The sequence below is a fragment of the Martes martes genome (genome assembly GCF_963455335.1).
Source record: "Martes martes genome assembly, chromosome: 6".
Lineage (NCBI taxonomy): Eukaryota > Metazoa > Chordata > Mammalia > Carnivora > Mustelidae > Martes > Martes martes.
In genome coordinates this window covers 46,296,632-46,321,182 of record NC_137893.1, presented here as the reverse complement: position 1 = coordinate 46,321,182, position 24,551 = coordinate 46,296,632, and the positions used below count along the sequence as shown (strand labels likewise).

The following is a 24,551-nucleotide window of genomic DNA, read 5'->3' as shown; positions in this document are numbered from 1 at the left end:
AACTGAAATTGGGGGAAGAGGAAGGTTGGAAACTGTTCCAAAATTTTACTTAAGTACTTATGTTTAGATTAAACTATGCTTTTTCTTTGTATAATTTCACTTAAATATTCCTTTTTAAAGGAATCTACTAATGTAATTGGACTTCATATATGGTGTTTTCCTGTTGTGTTATACAGAATCTTGCATTTGGCCGATTGACAGTTGTTGTTTTATAGGGGTTTTTTTCTTTCCCGGTTAAAATAACCGTGATTGCCTCCCTTAACACTTCTTCTGCTGTTACTTAGGTAACAAAACATGAAAGCACTATATCGCATTTCCAAAAAAACCCCAAAAAACAAAAGTGCAGTCTATTTATTAATGTTTCATAATTTTTATCACTTGTGGTTTATTTAAATTGTTTTAGAACTTGAGACAACAGATCCTTGAATTATTGGGCCCCATTTCAATGAATCATGGTGTTCACTTTATGGCTGCTATTGCATTTGTATGGAATGAAAGAAGACAGAACAAAACCACCACCAGGACCAAGGTATATGTTTGACCATTTGGTACTTTTGTTGTTTCATTTGATAAGCATTTGGTGAGTACATGCGAATTTTCAACTCTCTATTAGTTATAGTGGGGCTGGAATGGGATGGGAAATAGAAAAGCAATAGTTTTTCTACAGGTTTAGATAACGATGTGTTTATTGCCTAAGTGTCTTAAATAAGCATAAAAAGCATCATTTTATGCAAAAAAAAGAAATTAGTATGATATTAACTATATTTGAAGTAGAAAAGTTAACATGGTACAGAGTATTTTTTTTAAATGTTAGTTATTCAGGGTACAAAGCAAGGATATGGAGAGTTTTCATCTTGACTAGATTTTCATTAAGACATGATAGCTTAAGTAGTTAGTTTCTAAATGCAATCCATATATTGGCTTAAGAGGATTATCTATGTGAAATTTTTGCTGCTTTGTGAATTTGAAAGCTCAAAAATGTTCTGTATTGGAAATAAATAGTGACTCATTAGAATATTAAGGCTATTAAATAATTAACATTTGCATAAGATATATCCTTTGTCTAGTTAAAGGTTTCTGGTCTGTTATTTTTGTGCTGATTTCACATTTCATATATGTTGAAATGTCAAAAGGAATAAAAATAAACATTCCTACTTAAGACATTTTTTTGCATGGGAGAATTCAGTAGCAGATACTACATTAGACAAAAGTGAAATCCTGAACTATTTAAAATCAGTCAAGGACCTGTGGTTTGTTATTAACAAGTCATGTTGAACACATGCATTTTTCTCTGCTCTTCTTTCAAAATTGAGAATAAAAGAATTTAAAAATGCATAAACCCACAATTACAAAAAAATCAAGACAGTTGACCACAAAACAATAAGAAGTGTCAGCAATTTCGCAAGATGAAAAAAAAATACAGGTCTGTGTGGTAACTGATTTAGTAGAGAAAATTGATAACAAAATTGCTGCAAGAAAGAAAGCAGTTGTCACTGTATAACTACAGATGGTCTCTGGAAATCGAAGTGTCAGGTGCCTCTAAAGGCAAAGTGTTGGGATGGGGCTGAAATCTGGAGGATTGATTGAAAATGTGTATAAGGAGCAGCTGGACCACGTCTAGATTCCTTTCTCCCAGCTCAAGCAACCACTCACTCTTCCACTACCCAAGCAGCAGACTGGAGTCAAGTTTGCTCTGTAAAGAGTTGGTCAAGAAAGACTCTTCCAAGGGCATAAGATTCACATAGGTAGACTTTAGACTTCATAATAAAAAGTGGAGCATTCGCAAAAAATTCTTACATACAGATAATCGTCATTAGCCTCCCTTCACTGAGGTAGCTGGAAGCAGTATGGCCCTTAGGTAGGAATTTTGAGGATTGGCTTCTGGGAAAATGACCTGATCAAGAAAAAAAGACCTATAGCTACTAAAGTTTTTGAGGCTGCTAACAAAAAACTAGGCTGCAGTCACCATACAGGGAGGCCTCTCGACCCACCAGTCTTACACACAAATGCTTGACTTCTCATCACTTTTTAATTTCTTTTCCAAAGGCAATTAATAGCAGAGTTGTTAAGAGCACCGACTTTGAAACCAGCTCCCTGGGTTTCAAATCATTACTTTACTGACTAACTCTATGACCCTAGGGTAGAAATACTACTTCCCGGGGTTGTGAGAACTGAAGAATATAGATTACGTGGCACTTAGAGTAACACCTGGCACTTAATAAGCACCCTGTAAATATTAGCCATATTATTATTCCTGACATTTAAATATGAATAAAAAGCCAAGGATTACCAGCCACATGAAGAAAGCCTCTACTATTGATTGACAGTGACCAAAACAACTAGATAAAGTCAAAAGAAACAATGCAGGTAACAGAATAATATGTAAGTAATAATAGTAATGCATTTCTAAGAGGTGAAGCTGTATTGCGTCCATGATGTAAGAAGATTCTAAGAAAGACCTTAGCAAAAATTAAAATTTTTCTTGGATATAAAATTTTTCATAGCAGAAACCAAACTAAATCAGTACAAGTGTCAGAAGAGAAAGTAGATAAATACCAGAAATAAAAACTTAAGAGATATGGGAAGTAGGGGAAAGGAGATCAGAAAATCAGGAGAGCAATACTGGAGGGTCAATTATCTTTTTTGTAGAAAGAAAGAACAGAAGAAATGAAGGGAAAAAATATTCATGAAATAGTACAAGAAAATTCTCCAGAAATGAAGGAAATGAGTTTCCACAGACACTATGAAAAGAGAGCTATACAAATATCAGCATGCAGTTTCAGAATGCTGGAGATCAAAGATCTGAAAATCTTCCTGAGAGAAAATACTGTTCCTATTCAGTGGAATAATGATAAGGCTTATCGAGAGCAGTGTTGGAAATTGGGATGGGAAAATAAGTTTCAACCTATAATGCTATATCCAGTCAAACTGTCACTCAAGGCATTTTGAACCATGCAATATCTAATTTTTAAAAAGGCATTACCATCAGTTCACCCTTTCTCAGTCACTGGAAGATGCATCTCCATTAGAGGAGGAATAAACTAAGAAGGAAGAAGATACGGGATCCAAAGATTAGGGGTTTGGACACAGAAGACAAGGAACAGGAATCTCTAGGCTGATGGTCACAGAAAAGATATCAAGATGTTACTTTTTAGTAAGCCCAGGGTAGAGCAGAAAGACGTCTAACAGATATCTCAAGGGGAAAAAAAAGCAGAAGGAAAAGGTAGAAGATTAATTACCTAATATATTTGAATATGTAATGAGAGGTTTGCAGTTGGAGTATTTGGGGATGAATTTTGTGATAAAGATGGAAAAATACATAAAGCTATGTATTAACTCAGAAAAACAAAAAGTAAAAGAAATGTAATGACAGTATAATACACGGTACAACCATAAATAGTTATATGAATATTAGATATTGATTTAAGTAAAATTATATCTGTGTTGGGAGGTTAGGGAAAAAGTGTAAGGGAGCTAAATTTTTGTCTTCTGGGGTGGGATGTCAGTAGGAAATTTTTTAAAAAGTCATGAGGGGCTCCTGGGTGGCTCAGTGGGTTAAAGCCTCTGCCTTCGGCTCAGGTCATGATCCCAAGGTCCTGGGATCGAGCCCCGCATGGGACTCTCTGCTCAACAGGGAGCCTGCTTCCTCCTCTCTCTCTGCCTGCCTCTCTGCCTACTTGTGATCTCTGTCTGTCAAATAAATAAATAAAATCTTAAAAAAAAAAAAGTCATGAAATAGGAAAAAATAGCTGTGTATATTACTCAAATAATAGAAGAGAGCTAAGAGTTGAGCAGGGTTGCTTTGGGATGTGAGGTATAGGATAGGACACTGCTATCTTTTCTTGTAAGGCTTATTATTACCCTATTTGATTTTTTGAAATGTTGTATATGCATTGTATTGGTAAACATATTTTTTTTAATTTTTTTTTACCTAAGGTAGTCAAGAGACTTGCAAAGTCTTTTATATTAAAAAGAGCCCATGAAATAGTCTCTTAATTCTGTGACTTCTGTTAAAAAACTTATGTACCCACCTACATACAGAAATACAGTGATGTGTTTATCCAGGTCATTCCTGCAGCCAGTGAAGAACAGCTTTTACTAGTAGAACTGGTTCGCTCCATCAGTGTCATGAGAGCAGAAACTGTTATGCAGACTGTGAAAGAAGTTTTAAAGCAGCCCCCGGCCATAGCCAAGGACAAGGTAAGAAGAGCTTTTCTTTGCCTTTATTGACAATTCTGTTTCAGAAATTATGCTGGTAGATAAGGTTTTTTTGTGTGCAGTAATGTCCTTTCACAGATTGGGGAGAGGAAATCATGTTGACCTCATACTACTGTAATCAAAACATTTATCAGGAGCATCTGGGTGGCTCAGTGGGTTAAGCCTCTGCCTTTGGCTCAGGTCATGATCCCAGGGTCTTGGGATCGAGCCCCGCATCAGGCTCTCTGCTCGACAGGGAGCCTGCTTCCCACCGTCTCTCTCTGCCTACCTCTCTGCCTACTTGTGATCTCTGTCTGTCAAATAAATAAATAAAATCTTTCAAAAAAAAATTTGTCAGCACCTGCAGGGACTGCTGTTGTTATTATCCCCGTAGCTGGTGAAGAGCCGTTCACTGGTTAGATCTCTTACATGAACGTCTAAGGCAATTCAGACTTGTATGACTGAATTCTTAGGGGAGGTTTTTCTGGTCATTTAAGGAGGAACACATAAGCCAGATCCCAAGATCAGCTGACCTCAATTGTTACCTTATTACTATCTTTTTTTTTTTTTAATAGCTTCTTCATTGCTTTCTCTTTGGAATGAATATCAAATGTTTTGCCATAACCTTAGTTCTAGTCAGAGTCATTTTTGACCACGTACAAACCTATGCTTTGCAAGGGCTACAGAAAATGAATAATAGAGTCTGCAGTCACAGCGCATTGTCTCTAATTAACCAGATATAAATGTCTGCAAATTAGTAAAATTAGGGACTTCTCTACTTTCTTTTGCTCTTTGTTCCAGGAATACTGAGATCATATTTTCTGAGAAAATATTTACAACCTGCAAACATTAGAGTTTAATCCTAGCCAAAATAAACTTAATCATATCCTAAACAGAATTGTTACACAAATCTGAAAATACTAATTTTTTATAATTTTTATCTTTTTCTTGAATTGCCAATGGGAAGAAGAATACTTGTGTGTGTGAATAGCTAGTATCCATATTAACTTCTAACATGCTAACTATTCTAACATCACCCCTGGGGCATTTGCAATAGGATTTTAAATTTGCATGTAAAAGCTCAATTCAGCATAATATTTTGAGCATCTGCTTGTGCCAGACATTGGACTAGGCATGAAGGATATGAAAATAAGAGCAGATTCCATCACCATGCCCTCCAAAGGCTGCCTCCTTGCTCTGCGTCTAAATTCTGAATCCATTAGATACCACATTTTTCTCTGTGTGTGATAAGAGGGAACCTTCAAGGGAACAGTTGGTACTAAAAAGGAACAAATTGGTAAATGTCAGTGGACATCAGTATCATTTCCTTGCCTGTTACTGATTTCTACGGCAACTGTTTTCTTTTTTATTACATGTTACACTTGGCACTATCGCTAGTTAAAGACTACTTTAGGAGACTATTAGAAGTTGGTCTCAAATTTGAACAAACTACACTATTTCACAGAAATTTGTAGTAAAACAGTTTTAAATTCAAATTTCGTAAAGATCTTCAACCCAATTCTGCTAGCACCAACCAAGTATAAGCTGATTAAAATAAAACTGATGTCGATGCTTGCAGAGTAAATGGATCATTTAAAAATAATGGCTGGAGTATCAATTTTTGATGTGGGTGGGGATTGAGAACCTTTTGATTTCTTCTATCCATTTTCAAATTTTTAAACAGCTCTCAGGTTAAGTTTTTTTTTACGAAAAGAAAGCATTTGAGTGGCTTTATTTGACAAATTAGTGTTTTTGTTTCCTTTTAGTGTTTTATATTAAAAATTGTCATTAAAGTACAGAGGTGTTGCATCGATAAAAAAGCAAAGGCAGCGTTTTTCTTCAGTGTAAAATTGATTTTTTTGTTTGTTTGTTTATAGAAACATCTTTCTTTGGAAGTCTGCATGCTTCAGTTTTTCTATGCTTATATTCAAAGGTAAGATAACTGATGTAGATCTCTCCTTGCTACATTAGCCATGTGTAAAAGGGAATAGAGGAGAAAAGCACCTGAATCCTTTCAAGAAGTTGCTAATTTTTCCTATTAAAACTAGAATGTTCTAACATTTGTTAGAAACATTGTCTGTGGATGTATTTATATAGTCAATGGGTATGTTAATGAACCAGCCATACAGATCCTGCAAACCCTAAAGACCTAAGTGTATTGGAGATTAAGTGGCTGCTGAAACAATGAATTGTAAAAAATCATTTAAATATAAATGAAGTGCTGAATCCAGCTCTAGAAACCATGCCTGTAGCCACTGAATCCAATATTATTTTCATATAGGTGAACATGTGGTAATCTAATCTGACTTTTTTTTAGTGTTAGAAATGATGATGAAATAGCCACTTACTCTGGTATTCCAGTTTTGTGTTTAGCTGACCCCTCAGTTGTGATAAACTTCTTACTGAAGACTGGAATCTTAATCCTCCCTTATAGGGCAGTTGCATTTTAATCACCAATCACCAGCATCAATTTGTGATCTTTAACTAACCTTTATAAAGTTAGGTTAGGTAGCATATTTATACTGATTGGGATTTAGAGCATTAGGAGCAGGACTACTTAATGTCTGAACTTAGATACATAGGGGTGTTAGGGTGAAGGCCAAACTGAAACAGAGATCATCTTAATTTCTCTAGATGTGAGACCAGTGTTCAGGACAGATTGATAATCCTCCCTTTGATGAGTTAAGACTCATAGGTGAAGGAAATAGAGTCCTAGTAGGATAGGACTGAGAGCAAGTGACTATGGTATCCGTAATTAAACTGAGACTTACTGCAATTGTATTTTACCTCTTAGAGTCCATGTGAATTAAAACTGGGATTTCTCGGGGCGCCTGGGTGGCTCAGTGGGTTAAGGCCTCTGCCTTCGGCTCAGGTCATGATCCCAGGGTCCTGGGATCAAGCCCCTCTGTCAGGCTCTCTGCTCAGCGGGGAGTCTGCTTCCCCCTCTCTCTCTGCCTGCCTCTGCCTGCTTCTGCTCTCTGTCAAACAAATAAATAAAATCTTAAAAAAAAAAAAAAAAAAACCAAACCGGGATTTCTCTAGCAAAATTTCTATACTAATAAGTCACACTGGATATTCTAAATGCATTGGGTTTCTTTTTATATAATATTAATAGAAAACATAGAGCTTTTCTAGGAGTTTTGTTCTATCATTGTCTATACAAATTTAGGGAATGTTTCAGAGAAACTAGTAGAAATATGTGCTAAAGGCTGTGGGAAAAGATAAAGAAAATTTAAAGTTTACTGTGCCTCTCTCTATATAAACACAACTATATTTATCTTGCAGAATTCCAGTGCCCAACTTAGTGGATAGCTGGGCATCACTGTTGATTCTTCTGAAAGACTCTATACAACTGAGTCTTCCAGCCCCAGGACAGTTTCTTATACTTGGGTAAGCAATTTCACTTAAAAGTGCTATTTTGAAGAAAAGAAGAATGTTTACTGTCCTAATCACTGAATAATAGATTATTTATTTATTGTTATTTATTAATTAGTATTGTTATTAATACATTAACATATTATCATATATTATTTTGTATGACCACATGATCTCTCTGTCTTCTCATGGAATTCTCAAGGTATAGAACTAGATGTATGGTCTGAGGCCTGAAAAAAAAGGGATGGGAGGATGTAGGGAGGAAATAATGTGTGTTTATACAAAATGTAAATGTACTAAATGTAAATTGTACTAACATACAATTGTCGTAGTAGTTACTTTAGGAATGAGTAGGATGGCCGATGGGGAACTTCACAGAGAAGAGTCATTTGAGTTCAGGGCCCTGAACATAAACAGGCTTTACTCCAGACCACCCAATTAGAATCTGCTTTCTAGAAGATCCCCAAGTGATTTGAGTGAAAACACACTAAAGATTGAAAAGAACTGCTTAAGATATAATGGATGGATAGAAACTAGAGTAAAATTTCCGCCGCCTTTTTACATTACCTCAGAGAGTCCAATGAGGTCTTTAATGGCCAGTGACAGTCAATGTGTTCTCATGTTGAATGGATATAAATTCAACCAAATCCAAAGAACTTTGACCTTTTGGTTGATTTCTGTAGTTCTGATGGGAATTTTATATGTGTAGATATGTGATCCTATATACCCAGACTTAGATTTAACCCTTAATATTTTCCTTATGGGAGCTAGCAGTTCTGGTTTGGCAACCAATGGTCTAGAGAATTTTGAAGTGGAGAAGAAGGAATGTGAAGATTCTTCAGTGAGATCACCTCAAGTTTTCTGGTAAATGTAGTCTTGCACCAGGAAGCAGAGAGGAGGTAGAAGAATCGTAGTAAGAGCTTAGTGAGAGCGGGTCAGGCTGAGGTGGCTGACTAACACTGAGGTCCCAGCCCAACCAAAGTGAGCCAGAGACTCTGCCCAAGAATTCAGGGATCGTGATGATTCCCAGCCCCTCACACTACCTATGTTGAAAATTATCTAAATCAAAGAGCTGAAGGAGTTTTAGATGTTGAAGATGTAATGAAAAGAGCAGCAGACTCAATGTCTGCAATTCCTGGATCAAAAGTTAAGATAACTGGTGTGTATGAGTTTTAATGATTGAGAAGACCAATGTAAATCCCAGAAATCAGACCACGTACTCATGAAGATTTCCGTTTCTTTTCTAATCTCTAGTTCCAGCCCTCATCCCTGTGACCTTGGGTACCTCAGTAAATCTCTGTAAGGCTATTTTCCCATCTGTCAAGCAAAAATAATGGCACCTGCCCTACCTACCTAAGTTCCCTACCTAAGTTGTTTTAAGGCTCAAAGAGGGAATATATGTACAGTTGTTTGAGTTATCAGCAAATAACTCTGCTGAAATTAAAGCTATTTATTGTGACCTGTAGCTTCCACATAGGAGACTCTCTCCTCATCTGCTTTTTTATCCTTTCTCATTTCTCAGAAAATAAAGGATCCTACCTCCTTCTCAAGTGTGTATACTCAGAGTGTGTAGGTAAAAAGTTTAAAAGTTTAAAAAAAGTTAGGGCATCTCAGAGTAGAAACTTAATTCCCTTTTTAAATTTCTGGTTGTGTGTTTGTTTATTACCTGCCATTCCACTGATGTTCTAAAAATTCTTAATTACAAAATGAAATTGATGTGAAGGTTGCTTTTCAATATAACCTCACATGTTAGTTTGGAAATAATTATGCATATAATTAATCTTAATAAAGGATAACTGTCAGTAAATATTGAGTGGAATTTTAGCAATCAATAGAAGTTGAAATTTCTTTTTCACTCATGAAGTATTTTTAATCTATCATACACATAAAGGGTAAGAAGCCATTTCTGTTACAGTTTAAAATTGCTGGTTTTTATGGGTTTTTTTGTTTGTTTGTTTTACTTTTTTGTTGATATATCAAACAAACAGAAAAATATGCAAATAATTAGTACACTACCCCACAAGTTAGAGTGAACACATCAACTATATAATCAAGTCTAAATTCAGAAATAAAACACCATATGTCTCCTCAGGTCCCCTCGTAATTACTGTCCTTTCCCTTCTCCCAAAAGATAACCATTATCTAACACCACAGATAAATTTTGCCCTTTTTTAAACTAAAAGCATATAAAAATATTTTATTTTGTGTCTGCTTCTTTCATATAACATATGGTTTTAAGATTCATCCATGTAATTTCACATAGCTATAATTTATTAAGCTTCATTTATTTTCATTACTTTCAGCATTTCACTATATGAATATGCTACAAATTCTCTGTTGTTGCTGCACTTTGGGGTTCTTTCCAATTTGGTGCTTTTACAAGTAATGTTGTCATGAACCTCCTTGTATATGTGCTTTTGTGCATATGTTTATTCCTTTCAACAGAGTCCTAGGATACTCATACTTTCATTAAACACACAGATAGAATTTAAGGCCACAAAGCCTCTTGGTCACTGGGAGAAATCAGATTGCATCATTTCCTTTATACTGATATTTCCTGTTTTGTTTTGTTTTTCTCTCTGGCCCTTTTAGGGTTCTGAATGAGTTTATTATGAAAAACCCTAGTTTGGAAAATAAAAAAGACCAAAGAGACCTTCAGGTAAGGCATTCTGAATTGAGGACTGTTGCCAAAACTCTGTCTCCGTGCCCTCAACTCCAAAAAGATAAGGTCAGATAAGATCATCTCTGAAGTTAGGCACACGTGTGTGTGCGTGCACCCATGCACATGCACACATATACACGGACTGATTTTTTTCCTTGTTTCTTCAGGATGTGACTCATAAAATAGTGGATGCAATCGGTGCCATTGCTGGTTCTTCTTTGGAACAGACAACATGGCTGCGACGAAATCTTGAAGTTAAGCCTTCTCCCAAAATAGTGGTGGATGGAACCAATTTGGAATCTGATGTTGAAGGTATTGATCTCAAACATTGAGGTTTCTATTTGTAGGCTCCTGTTTACTATGAAATCATTGCAACTAGCGCTGTAAGCACCGTAAAAATCATCCCTTTTCTCATGTTAGCAGGTAGCTATTTTCCACTGGGAAAAGGCCTAACTGTATCTTTACCTGTCTTTTCTCTTATTTAGATATGTTATCACCTGCAATGGAAACCTCAAACATAACTCCTTCTGTATATAGTGTCCATGCATTGACCTTACTTTCTGAGGTAAATACCAAGTTTTTCCACATGAACTTCCAAGTAAACAATGTCACAATTCGGTATGAGCAGGTAATTCTTACAGAGGAGTTTTTAATTTTAAAACCATTTTGTACTTCTAGAGATCACTATATAGATCACTATATAGAATAAATAAAGCTTTGACTTTGTATTAAGGCTATTTATTTTGTTAAGTATTAGTGATAGCTTTAGATACTGCTTCTTTCCCCATGCACTATTTCTTAAACATGATTTTTTAAGTATGATTTTTAAAAAGAAAAGTGGTTTTGTATCACAGTATAATCAGAAAGGTTCAAAGTATTATAATGATGCTTAATGATGCTTGCCACTCTGAAATATTTTAGAGTTTAGCAAGCATTTTTAGATCTATCTATCCTCTAACACGCTCTTTTTTTTATTTCCTGTTATATAGCCTTGTAGGTCACTTTTGTTTCCCCTTTCAGATGCGGGTACCAAGCCTCACAAAGATTAGAACAATGTGACTAAGAGTTATTAATTGATAGAGTTGGGACTTAAACAGCTCAGTTCATTCGGTTAGTTTATTTCAAGCCGTCTTTTAACTGAGTCAGAGAAAGAGAATACTGCGTGTCTAGTCTTTAATTCACTGTTTACTCACTGTCACATTAGAAGGTTCTTGATCTCTCTTTTTCTATACTTCCCTGTCTCAGTTGGAAATAGTAAAAATTTGCTCATATTCCTATCATGTATTTATAGTGGGCAAAAAAAAAAAAAAGAAAGAAAAGAGTGGTAGAAGCCATTCATATAAAAATGGCCTACTGAGATCTGATTTTAGATTTTTCTATTTTTAAAGTATTCTAGGTATCCTTACAGACTGAAACCCACCTCCAAATGCTGTCAGTTTTAGCTGCTAGATTATACTTCATTTCTTATGTTTTTTAGGTTTTGGCTCATCTTTTGGATATGGTTTTCTATAGTGATGAAAAGGAACGGGTTATTCCTTTACTTGTAAATATTATGCATTATGTTGTGCCCTACCTCCGAAATCACAGGTACTGTTATTAAAGTAGATTTCTTAATTCAAAGCCTACTAGAAACAAATTGTGTTCCTTTGTTGCCGTTTTGGAATTACCACAAAATAACATTATTTTTGCTTTGAATTGTAATGATTTTAAAAAAATTATTTCTGTTATGGTTTCCTATCATTCATATCGTATATCAGCTTTGTTTCATATCATCGTTTTAGGTGAATGTGAACATTTATGAATCATATGATTCAAGTTAGACCGTATAGGTTAAAGTGGTTCTGGTTCTCCTTCCTCCTAGTGCACATAATGCCCCTAGTTACCGAGCCTGTGTCCAGCTGCTTAGCAGTCTTAGCGGGTATCAGTACACACGGAGAGCTTGGAAAAAAGAAGCCTTTGACCTCTTTATGGATCCCAGTTTCTTTCAGATGGATGCCTCTTGTGTTAATCAGTAAGTCGTTGTCTTGCTTTTATTCAGTGTGATAATGCATCTCACTGAAATCAACGACTATCCTGCCAAGCAGAACACTATTTTTAATAGTAACAGCAGAAATCTTAATGACCTATCATAATCCTTGTTTCTTTCAGTTGGAGAGCAATTATGGACAATCTGATGACACATGATAAAACAACATTTAGAGATTTGATGAGTGAGTATTATGGGATGACCACCTAAGCATTGTATTTCCTGATCATGACCCATGCTTAATTTACCTTGTTCTTCTCTAGCAATTACTGAATTAGCTCTTTGTCAAGTTATACTTAGTATCCTATAGGGATGGAATGTTGAAATTTGAAGAGGACAGGATGCCTTGGTGGCTCAGCCAGTTAAGTGTTTGACTTCAGCTCAGGTCATGATCCCAGGGTCCTGAGATTGAACCCAGAGTCCAGAGTCGGGCTTCCTGCTCAGTTGGGAATCTGCTTCTCCCTCTCCCTCTGTCCCTCCCCCCCCACCCCGTGCTCTCTCTCTCAAATAAATAAATAAAATATTTTAGGGGTGCCTGGGTGGCTCAGTCATTAAGCGTCTTCAGCTTAGGTCATGATCCCAGAATCCTGGGATTGAGCCCCATATCCGGCTCCCTGCTCAGTGGGAAGCCTGCTTCTCCCTCGCCTACTCCCCCTGCTTGTGTTCCCTCTCCCGCTGTGTCTCTCTCTGTCAGATGAATAAAATCTTTAAGAAAAGGTAAAATAAAATTTAAAAAAATGTAAAGAGGAAAACAAGGTGATAAGTAGTAAGTAGAGCTATTTTGTCTAATTTGTGTCTAAATTGTTTCCCCAGCACACAGCACAGCAATTGGCACATTGTAAACACTCAATGAGAAATTATCAAATGAACGAAAGACTGATAGGTGGGGAGGCAGAGAAAGGCTGGCAGTTGGATTCAGCGTGTCAGACAAGTCACTCTAAATCCTGGGGCTCTCTTTATCTCCTCTGAAGGAAGAAAGAGAAGGGTCAAGAATATCAGAATTACTCTCTACCCCACTTCTACTCTGTCTTGATTGCTTTTATATAGTACGATTCCTATAGTATTTCATCTGAAAAAAGAGTTTTCTTGTTTTGTTTTGTTTTGTTTTAATTTTATTTATTTATTTAAAGTAATCTCCTCATCCAGCATGGGGCTCGAACTCACCATCCTGAGATCAGGAGTTGCATGCTCTTCAACTGAGCCAGCCAGGTCCCCTGGGTTTTTTTTTTTTTGTTTTTTTTTTAAGTTTAAAGTTACTAAACTGATGACCTTAAATAGCAGTAAAGCTGGATGAGTCTGATGATTTCGTGTAAATTCTTGAACACAAGCTGTAGTTTCCCTTCTGGAAAAGGGGCAGCATATTTTCTCCCCTCTGAGGATCACAGGGTTGTTTTAAGGTTCAAATTCATCTGTTCAGCAGACAAAAATGGGCAAGGCCATTATGCTAACCTTAATCAAATAAATAAGATGATTTCAGGGAGTCAGTAGTTGTGAAGGAAGTAGGGTGAGAGAACAGATTTTAAGTAATACCTAAAGAGCTCACTTGTGAGGTGAAACTGAAGACGCCTGGGAAGGCCTAGGGACAAAGTATTCCATGCACAGGGAACAAAGGCCTAGGGACAAAGTATTCCATGCACAGGGAACAAAAGTTACAAAGGCCAGGCCAGATACTATTTTTAAAGCAATGAGGTGTTAGGCAGATGGCATGAAATGTGAAAGGGTTTTATAAATGGTGTTTGTTGTTGGTATTCCTAATTTTCTAAATCGTCTTCTCTCCACATTGGCTCCCCCTTGGCCTCCTGGCTTCTGGATGCTGAGTCTGTTTGCCAGCCCTTCTGCCCCAGAGAGCCGGGACTTCTCTACCCCAAGCTCCTCCCACCCTTGGAAGTCACAGGGTGTCTACCCATTTTGAAAAAAAACAATAATCTTTTTTTCAGATGACCACACAAGTGTATCAGTACCTCTCTTACTTGCGTTCTTCTTTCAGCTCGGGTCGCTGTGGCTCAGAGCAGTTCCCTTAATCTCTTTGCAAACCGAGATGTGGAGCTAGAGCAGAGAGCCATGCTTCTCAAAAGATTAGCATTTGCTATTTTTAGCAGTGAAATCGACCAGTACCAGAAATATCTTCCAGATATACAAGGTAAATAGTGAAAACCTATTTTCTCTGTCTTCCAAACTATGTTTTTTTGTTGTTGCTTAGGAAATACTTTCCCTAGGCTGTAAGTTGGGATGAACTATACCAAGTGTAGGTGAATGGAGAATGTTGGAGCAACAGAAATCTGTTATGCAGAATCAACAAAAATGACCATCACCAGCATATTAAAAAAAAAAAAAAATCAAGCACTGAATTCGGAGGACTTGCCTAAATATGGTCTCTATTTATATTGTTTGATTCAAGTTTCCTAAAGAATTCATGTTTAAGGGTGAGATACAAGACTAAGTTGCTGCAGGCAGACATATTAGTGGGATTTTCTTATTGTGGATAAGAGGTGGTATATTTTTAAAGAGAACTGAAATACAGGCAGAGTCAAGACATTTTGGCCAAAAGTAACATTTAACATTTGGAGAGCTGTCGCTTGGATGGGGGATTGCATAAAGTTTTTATAAGCTTTACCAAATGGGCTTAGTGGCCCTCTGTGTCCTGATGGATATCCATGTGCTCATCATCATTCCGCAGGGATGAACTGGGCCTAGGGCAGAATTGTTCCATATCCAAATCAGTGTAGTTAGGCAGCCACCAGCTTCAAAAGCCACCATTGGGAACTAGGCTGGAAGGGTCATTTGTCATCTCTTTAGTGAGATTATTTCTCTCAGAAGATAAGTGGCTCCTTCTTTCCTAACGTTTTCTACTGAGCATCAGATATACAACATTGCACACTATTTGTCCTGTGATTTTATTTTTAAAGCTGACTAAATTAGTGCTACTCAAAAGTGTGCTCCGTGGACTGGCACCAGGCTGTTATGCCATCCATGATAAGTACAGAAATTTAGAGTAAGCATTTTAAACTTACTTAAAAATTTTGACAGAATCTGTTGAATCCATTAAGAAAATGGCATTTGCATTTATTGTCTTCTTTTGACTTTTTTCTAGTAATTCATTTTTATAATATTTTATTAAAGTAATCTGCAGCGGTTTGGAAATTTACTTTTTAAATCGGTCCTTCATCAGATAGTTTGAGAAGTAGTAAGTTAGCTTATATGGAAAAGTTTACATAAAAATGATGTTCATTATTGATCCATTGAAAATATACTGCATTTCTTTCAGAGAGATTGGTTGAGAGTCTCCGTTTGCCCCAGGTGCCAACTCTTCACTCGCAAGTGTTCCTGTTTTTCAGAGTGTTACTTTTAAGAATGTCTCCACAACATCTTACCTCACTCTGGCCTACCATGATTACAGAACTTGTGAGTTAATTTTAATCATCAGGTTATCAATCTAAATCCTAAAACAGTGTGATTAGCATCAACGTGCTTACTGGATAAAAACTAATCTTAGAAAAGAACCCAACTCTCATTAAGCTTGTTGAAAATGGTAAAACTAGTCAGATTCCATCTCCACACAGAAACGTCCCATCATTAGTTCCTCTGAGCTGGTTTCGTGTATTCCCTTCCACACCAAATTTCTGACTTGGTCATGGCTGCCAGGCCTGGTTGCAGGCCATAGCGGTACGTCTGGAGGGCTGAGAGATGGCTTCGCTGAGTTAACCGCCATGAGGCTGGTGCTCACTCTGGAAGGGCAGCACTTACCGGAGCTAAGCTTCCTTTATGGAAACTTTCACAGATTTTGTAATCTCCGAAACAGTGAGCTTCCTAAGTCCCCACTACACCCATCCCTTCTCCTCCCTGGGTCATACCATCGTCCTTATCTGAATGATTTGGGGAGCTCGGGGAAAGGACAAGAGTAAAGAAAGGGAAGTGAATCTGTAACTCCGAAAACCCAAGCTTTTATAATCTCATAAAGACATTGGCTTTAATATATTTTTTAAATAACTGTAACTGTGTCGCATCGTCACCAAACAAAAGCCTGGCTTCATCCCAGCTTGGTCATTAGGAAGGCCCTGTGCTAACTGTGCAGTTTAACTTTCAGAAACTAAGTATGGTTTAATATGATTGAATCCTAAAATTTATTTTTGGTTCAGTGAAAACATAGCATAAGGAGAACTTGAAAGAAGCATTAAATATCAAGTTTAAATAAAACATTTAACATGAATTTCACGGTCTTCAGGTACAGGTATTTTTACTGATGGAGCAGGAACTCACTGCTGATGAAGATATTTCACGGTAAGATGTAATACATTTCCATATGTTCTTGTCAGTGTTCAGTATCCTAGTCATCCAGAATATTACAACTAGAACAGTATAGATAGTGTTTTATATGAATACTTTATATATTCGTTAGTTTATATAGTCTCTTATTACCTAAATGACCGTATTTGGGTATAATATAGTATCGTTTATTCCTTAACCATTTTAGACTGCATGGCCTTTGTCTTCCAGACAGATTTAGTTTAAAGCAATATTATTTCAGTTACCCCAGCTGTGTTGGTTTTGGTAGGTCACTTGTTGTCCCTGAAACATCAGCAAAACCTATCATGGCAGGTAACCTGTAACTAAGGTATCCGTATGTCCAGATCTTTCAGAATGATCTTGGTGTACTATACTTTTATTCTTTTTAGTACAGGCAGTATACTAATATGACTGAATATAAATTTTTATTTATGTAGGAATTTTTGTATAAGTAAGTTTATAAATTGAAAAGTTCCTTTAACACCATGTGTCTTAAATATATTTTACTCTACAGTGCTAGGTTTATTTAAAAAAAAAAAAAAAAAAAGCATTCCCCTCTCCTAATAACTACTTTTATAGAAAGACCTCCCCCCGCAATCTTTGCAAAGAGACATCGAGTAATAGGGAGGTATCTTGGCTTTACAGCTTGTATTTTTATATTTCTTGAGTGTAACTTAAGTTATTCTGTACTATTTTTACATTATCAACATAAGTGAACTTTTTAAGGGTGGCTCAGTTAAGCCCCCAGTTCTTGATATCAGCTTAGGTCATGATCTCAAGTCATGAGTTGGTGCCCTGCCTCAGGGTCTGCACTGGGCACAGAGCCTGCTTGAGATCACACAACCCCCCTCCACCCTTCCTCTACTCTTTCTCTCTTCCCCACATTAAAAAAAAAAAAAGGCAGGGGGAGGACTTTTTATTTGACCTGGCTCAGAGGTTACTAGTACACGTACTGGAATAAAAAATATTAGCTGGCACTTTGGGAATTACCTGTTAGGAATTGGATACAGCTGCTGACAGCACTGTCTCCTGCTTACAGGACTTCAGGCCCCTCTGTGGCTGGTCTGGAGACAACCTACACAGGAGGTAATGGCTTTTCTACTTCATATAACAGCCAGCGTTGGTTAAACCTCTATCTGTCTGCTTGCAAATTTTTGGATTTGGCTCTGGCATTGCCCTCTGAAAATCTTCCTCAGTTTCAGATGTAAGTAAAAACAAGGATATTAAATGGATATTGTTGAAAATGCATTTGCTTTGGTAACTGACATCTAGGACTAATTTAAAAGTTTTTTGTATAAGTTGAAATATAATTTTTACTAGAATGGGGAGGTGCAGTTACTGGAAGTAATGGTTGCTGTGGATAAATTAACAGCATTTAGTTAACAACTTGAGTACCTGTCTTATGTGAGGTGATGGCATACGTGACTCAGGAGCTTCCAGTCCAGTGTAGAGGACATACAGTTGAACACATCCTGGCTGTTCTGATAGCTGACATGCAGGAGGCTGTTGAGGTCACACAGCTGAGGCCCCCTCCTAGCTTTAGGCCCCCAAAACAGATTTATACTGACGTGGTGAGGAGCAAGGGGACACACGTGGAGTCTGGGGGATTGGAATGGACCTGGTTTGTGTGAAATGCTGAGGGATCAATATCATGGAAGCAGAATGTTATGAGAAGAGGCTGGAAAGGGGCTGAATGATGAAAGGCCTTGTGAGCTGTATTAGAGCATTTGACTTCAACCTAAGGACAGCGGAAACCCACTGAATCATCATAAGGAACGAAGTGATGTTACCAGGCTTGCATTGTAGGAATTTTACTTCGGCTGCATAGTTTGGACACAGGACTGGAGAGGGGCAAGCCTGGATTCAAGGAGGCTTTCATTTCAGATGATACTTAACTGAACTGGAGAGATGATGGCAGAGGGGACTAGGGAGAAACTTAATACAAGTAAAATCTCATTAAGTGTTCATAAATATTTCATTATCGCTTTTCGTATTTAATTTTTTAAATAGGCAAGGTAAATAAGATTGTTTTATCAAATGTAGCTAACTTGAGAACTTATCCATATGATCAAATATGTTTTTATATGTAATGTGTTTTCTTATTCTTCTGGAATGGAGTAGCAGTAGGATAAAGAGTAAACTACCAGAATCTGCTTTCTATACTGGACATGCTTAATTCTCTAAAAGTGCTGTTTCATAAGCTTACTTTTCATTAAATTTAATGGTAAGAACTAGAAATTCTTTTTAGATTAATTCTAGTTCCTTTTCGCTTCCATTTGAAAACTAATGCCGCTTCTTAATAAATTTGAGGAATCACATATCTGTTATACTGCTGTTACTCCTGAAGAAATTCAGAAAGAAATCCTAAGCAGAATTGTCAGAACGTGGTCAGAATTAATTAGGAAGCTTATTGTCACAAAAGTAATACCAACTGGGTAGCTGGGTGGTTCAGTAGGTTAAGCATCTGCCTTATGCTCGGGTCATGATCTTAGGGTCTTGGGATTGAGTCCAACATTGGGCTCCCTGCTTGGTGGGGAGTCTGCTTCTCCCTCTCCTCCTCTCTCTCTCAAATAAGTAAAATCTTAAAAAAAAAAATGTGATAGAAACTATAGTCTTTAGTGCTCTAGGAAGAACATTAAGCAGTATGCTCATGGTATTAACTTTTTGGTTTCTGTGATGAGAACCAAAATGAGTTCATCCTATTTATTTTTCAGGACAGCTTTACTAGAAAGGAGATGAAATAGGCTCTAATACTAAAAACCACTAATTTTTTTTAAACTACTGTTTTTTAAAAATCTATAAAGTAGTAGATGACATGGAGAATTTGATCTTGAAAGTTAACACCTTTCTAAACATGATATGTATTTCAAAATCTTAAAAAGTCTCTGTGTGACCAAAAACTACCATGAAGTGAAAAAGGCAGCAATGACTTGGGGAAACATTTGTGAACTTCCTTCCTGTGTAAAAATATCAATAACCCAATAGGAAAATGAGCCAATGACAGTTAACAAATAGTTCACAGAAACAAAATGGCCTATAAACACTGAAAAAGCCATGTTCATAAGAGAAATTCCACTTATAAATAACCGTCATATGGTAAAGATCTAAAAGTATATTTCTTTTTAACCTTAACAGAAGCATTATTCTAGTTGTAAGCATACACAGATGTTGTCCAGTTGTTCACCAAGGAAGTTACAGTTACCAGAACTCAAAGTACACATTCTCCTTAAGCCAGGAATTCTATTTCCAAGGACTTCTCCTATCACTATACTGTCAGATGTGTACAAAAATCAGCATTATGTAAGGGTAGCCACTGTGGCGTTATTTGTAATAGCAAGAAATGGGGCAATCTAGGAGACTGGTTAATCAGTTCATTCCAACACCAGAGTACTGTGTAGTTGTTAAAGAGAATGGGGTTTTATGGGACATTATCTCCAAGATATCTAATTAAATCAGAACAAGCAGCAGTGAGGCTTTTTTATTTGTTAAAAGGAGGAGGTTGGTTGTGTGCAGATGTGCTCTGTTATGCATGAACTCTGGATGGACACACAGGAAACTGGTGGTATTGATGGACCCTGTGGTGGGAGACAGACTATTTTTCTTTAGTGTGTCCTTCTATACTGTTTGAACTTTTCCCATAATCAGATATTTACTTACTGAAGACAGAAATAAAAACAAAAATACAAGGGAGGTATGAAAGAAATCCTACCTAATTTTTGTATTTCTTTGCCCCCTTGTGTGTGTGGGATCATCTGGCCAAGCACATGGTAGAGATTTTGCCATTAACAAATGAGGATGGAATCATTTCAGTTACTTGCTTTGTGCTCATGGGAAAAAAAATGAACACTTTATTTACTGTCTACCACCCTATGCGGTAGTTAATAGTATCTTTATTTAATGGTGAAGGAGAGGGTCAGGTGAAGAATTCTGTCCTAGATGACAGGGCTGCAAGCAGCACAGCTGCCACTGGAATCTGTTTAGGTGGTGGGGCCGTGGCTTTTCCACTATACTTATGTGGCCTTGTCTTACCTGGCACATCTTGTCTTAGCAGCGTTGATATTCTTCTGTACATAGGTACCGATGGGCCTTTATTCCAGAAGCCTCGGATGACTCCGGTTTAGAAGTCAGAAGGCAGGGCATACACCAACGAGAATTTAAACCTTATGTAGTTCGACTAGCAAAACTTCTTCGGAAAAGGGCAAAGGTATTGCATTCTTTTTCTTTTTAAATGTAGTTAGAATTGTAAAATGTATTTATATCATGTCTTATGTACCGTGTGTCTTTCATTATGCATCAGGCTAATTAGAGATCTTTGCCTCAGAAAATAATGAATTTGGCATGCTCGTCAGTGAGCCTTTGTTCCAAATCTTTTCTTTTTCAAACATTAAATAATTTTCAGGGACACTCAGCTGGTCGAGCATCCAACCTTGATCTTGGAAAGCCCATGTTGGATATAGAGATTACTTACAGAAAATAAATAAAACACAAAATTTTAAAAAAAAAATTTTTTTTTTCAAGAAATGTAAAGTTTGGGGATGATGTGGGTTTGCAGTATGTGCTTTGAGTGCTCAGAAATTTCCCAGTCTTCTGGGGTCCCCTACTCAGGCAGCTGCCCCTGAACTAAATCACATTCCACAAACAATGGGATGGAGGAAAGTGATTAAAGAGGAGGTTGTGTTTGAAGAATCTAAGGAACTTGATTTTGAAATCAAGTTGTTTCTTTAAGAACTACGTGAAAGGGCAGAGATGAAGGTGAAAGTTGGATCCAGAGTTTAAGGCTAGGACTTGGGTATTTCTCACTTTGATATTACAGGGTTTGAAAAAAATAATCATGGTGACAAATCCAGAAGCCAAGTGATGATATGTATGACCCCAGGCACATGCACTTTTTGTCATCCCTGCATCTCATAAGTATTGACCTTATCTGTAAGACCCCTCTCTGTATCTAAGGGATAAACAAGACCGCCTTTTGCCTAGAACGTGTCTCCCAGAATAAGAAAACAGTTTTGATTAGAGAGCATTTTCTTTAAACAAGGTCTTCATGGCCAAGCATACCTGTCATTGGAACAAAGGCTCTGAGTTCTCCTCTTTCCTTCCACAGGACAAGGAGGAGGACTTTAAGACAGTGATTTTGGAGGGATTGGAGATGGCCAAGCATCAGGTGAGGGTGGCTTTTTGATGCTTGTGATGTGGCAGCAAAAGTTGCCACATCTGGACCAAATATTGAGACACAAATCCAGGTCTGGATCTCAACAAGTACGAGAGAGGTAAAGAGGAAGGAAGTCTGTCTTCAAGTGTAGACTGGTGAAGTGAAAGGAGAAATCATTTTTATGGAAACATGTCTGACTTTTTAATTTTATTTATTATTGAGGAAGAGTAGTTCTGATGAAGAGAACACCAAAACAAGGGTATTCATTATGGGTCAAGAGCTTAGTAGTAAAAGTCCCTCTCTTACAGGTACATCTTGGCAGGAATATAAACAAAAGATTACACTTCAGTTACATTTGAAAACTAGTTGTATAGAGGGTTCAAGCATGTCTTTTCCCTCAGGATAGATTCATGTCTATTTACCTTTTAATTACTGTTGGATTGCAGTTTGACTTAGGGGACTAGAAAGGTGGTATGGTCAGCTACCTAATGGATGCCAGTGATGAGAAAGTCAGTCTGGGACACTCATTAAAGCCAGTGTTCTAGTTAAGCAAAAGGAAGAGGTTTTCTATATCCTATATTTTAGATCGGAGGTTAAATAATTGCTGTTTTTTCTTTTTTTCTGGCTATAGAGAACTGGATGATCTTTTTTGTTTGCTCCTATTATAACTTCAGTCTATTTTCCTTTCTCAGGATTTCATTTTTAAGTAAGCAAACAAAGCTTGTGATCACACATGAGAAAAAAGCTGGATTTTGCATCTGCTCTCTCCACTAGGAAACTAGCGTTATTAAAAATTAGAGTAAGAGTTTAAAAGTTTTAACAGTTTAAAAGTTTCTCAGCAGCATCTGGTCTGAGAAGGCAAACTCCATTTGTTAACCAATAGGACAGATTATAGTTCTGCTTTGTAAGTCTCCCTTGATGATTTTTCCCCCATTTTCTATCCAGTCCATGTCTATCTTCATTCTCTCCACTGTGTGTTTTTATATCTGTGGTTCTGCCCTAACTCAGACATCTCTAATTCTCTCAGAAGTTTCCCTAGATAGACTGAGGTCTACATCTTTGTATAATCTGGTTGGCTGCTTAAACCAGCCTCTTGGTACACAAAATATTTTAATTGCATTTACATTTAGTTGACAGAGTTTTCACCTACATTCTCATTTGACTTCTCTGCTGGATAGAGTATACTTCCCCACTTTTTAAAATGAGGAACCTTTCTGTATCTTGCCCAAGGATGTCCCTCAGTGAGTAAAAGGCAGAGCTGTTAACACCAACCCTGTTATTTTGACTCCAGGTCCAGCTTTCCTCCCCATGTTAACACAATGAAGCAGATGGCAGTGTGTCTCCCGAGTGTTCCTTTACTCTCTCTCATACTGAGTTAATCACTTTGAAATCTGCCACCATGTTGTGGCAAGTATAAGCCATTTGGCTAAAAGGGAACTACTACCTGATTTACAAGTGGTGACATGGAGAAGATTGCTGTCTCTTCCTAACCTTCTTCTCCTGGGTCACCTGTGTGGGAGTCCAGAAATCTGGGAGCTTTTTGAGTATATGCAAAGCACAACATAAACTGTTAATTTTTGACTCTCCCTCTCAAAAAACCAATTCTGCTAATGAAGTGTGCTCATGCACTCCAGTTGGAAAATGGGACTGCAGTGTTGGGACTCTTCTGCCCACACTTCATAACTGGCACAAAGAGGCTTCAGTTAGAAGCAAGCGTCTAATCAAGTCTGGAATGGAGACTTAGTGTGATCGTTTGCATTTGTTAACCATTGCTGATGTTTATACCCTTTGAAATGTTCTCGTGGACTGTACTCATCCGTTAATTACCATTCCCTTGTGTCTTCTACAGAAAAATCCGGAGGAAGACAACTCAGGGAGAACGTTGGGTTGGGAGCCGGGACGCCTGCTGCTCACCATCTGCGCTGTGCGCAGTATCGAGCAGCTCCTGCCGTTCTTCAATGTGCTCAGCCAAGTCTTCAACAGCAAAGTCACCAGCCGATGTGCAGGCCACTCAGGGAGCCCCATCCTCTACTCAAACACCTTCCCTAACAAGGACATGAAACTGGAAAACCACAAACCATTTTCCAGCAAAGCCAGGCAAAAAATAGAAGAGATGGTAGAAAAAGATTTCCTGGAAGGGGTGATAAAAACTTGAAGCACTACAAGTGGTTCCATTTAACTATATGTAAATGTAATTATTTAAAACAAACATTGCTCTGAGTTGTATAGTTTCTTTTTTTGTATGTAACTAAACATTTCAGGTTGTATTTAATTTAAATATTTGTAAATACGAGCAAATGTCTGAATGTGGCCTGAATCAAGTTTAAATATTGTTGGCTCATATTGATTATGGTGCCTGAGAGAGATCTATATATACATCTATAGTCCATTGTTTGTTTTACTGTCCTGAATTGTCTTAAACCTGCAAAATACACACTGCACATTTTTTGCTATTGGTTTCAGGCTTTGTTTAATTTAGATTTGTTGGTATCTTCTTTCGGTTCTTGACCACATTCTAGTATCCGAATGGCGTCACTTCTCTGTGGGAGGCATAGTCATGTATGACTGTTTTCTCCCATATACCTTCACTAAGCGGAGTAAAACGTAACTGGAGCCCGGCCCTGCATCCTCCCAAATGTAGCACGAGCACCTCAACTTCCGTGCAGAGTAGAGACGCACAGTCTCCATCTCACACCTCGGACTCCTGGTGATGCTCCTCAAAGAGGTAAGTCAGAATCATCCTAAATTTTGCTGTGGAAGAACTGGTTGTGTTAAGTCTTCTCCACCCTCCCCATTCATGTGAACAGTGGGGAATCTTGCAAAATAGCGAGCGTGTTATGTAACAGTGATGGAAAAGG

At 37.4% G+C, this 24,551-nt stretch overlaps 1 protein-coding gene across 1 annotated transcript in view; it reads left to right on the top strand.

Moving 5' to 3' along the window:
* DOP1A (DOP1 leucine zipper like protein A) overlaps nt 1-24,152 on the top strand; it is a 104,606-nt gene extending 80,454 nt beyond the window's left edge. The window contains exons 23-39 of the mRNA XM_080806957.1: nt 404-529; nt 4,066-4,200; nt 6,075-6,130; nt 7,483-7,587; nt 10,165-10,231; nt 10,402-10,546; nt 10,720-10,799; nt 11,712-11,821; nt 12,096-12,245; nt 12,383-12,444; nt 14,248-14,400; nt 15,526-15,662; nt 16,483-16,538; nt 17,584-17,748; nt 20,619-20,748; nt 21,646-21,705; nt 23,543-24,152. Of these exons, the coding sequence (XP_080663083.1) occupies nt 404-529; nt 4,066-4,200; nt 6,075-6,130; nt 7,483-7,587; nt 10,165-10,231; nt 10,402-10,546; nt 10,720-10,799; nt 11,712-11,821; nt 12,096-12,245; nt 12,383-12,444; nt 14,248-14,400; nt 15,526-15,662; nt 16,483-16,538; nt 17,584-17,748; nt 20,619-20,748; nt 21,646-21,705; nt 23,543-23,848 (2,043 nt within the window). The 3' untranslated portion in view covers nt 23,849-24,152. The remainder of the gene's footprint in view (nt 1-403; nt 530-4,065; nt 4,201-6,074; nt 6,131-7,482; nt 7,588-10,164; nt 10,232-10,401; nt 10,547-10,719; nt 10,800-11,711; nt 11,822-12,095; nt 12,246-12,382; nt 12,445-14,247; nt 14,401-15,525; nt 15,663-16,482; nt 16,539-17,583; nt 17,749-20,618; nt 20,749-21,645; nt 21,706-23,542) is intronic.
* Nucleotides 24,153-24,551: the final 399 nt, after the last annotated feature.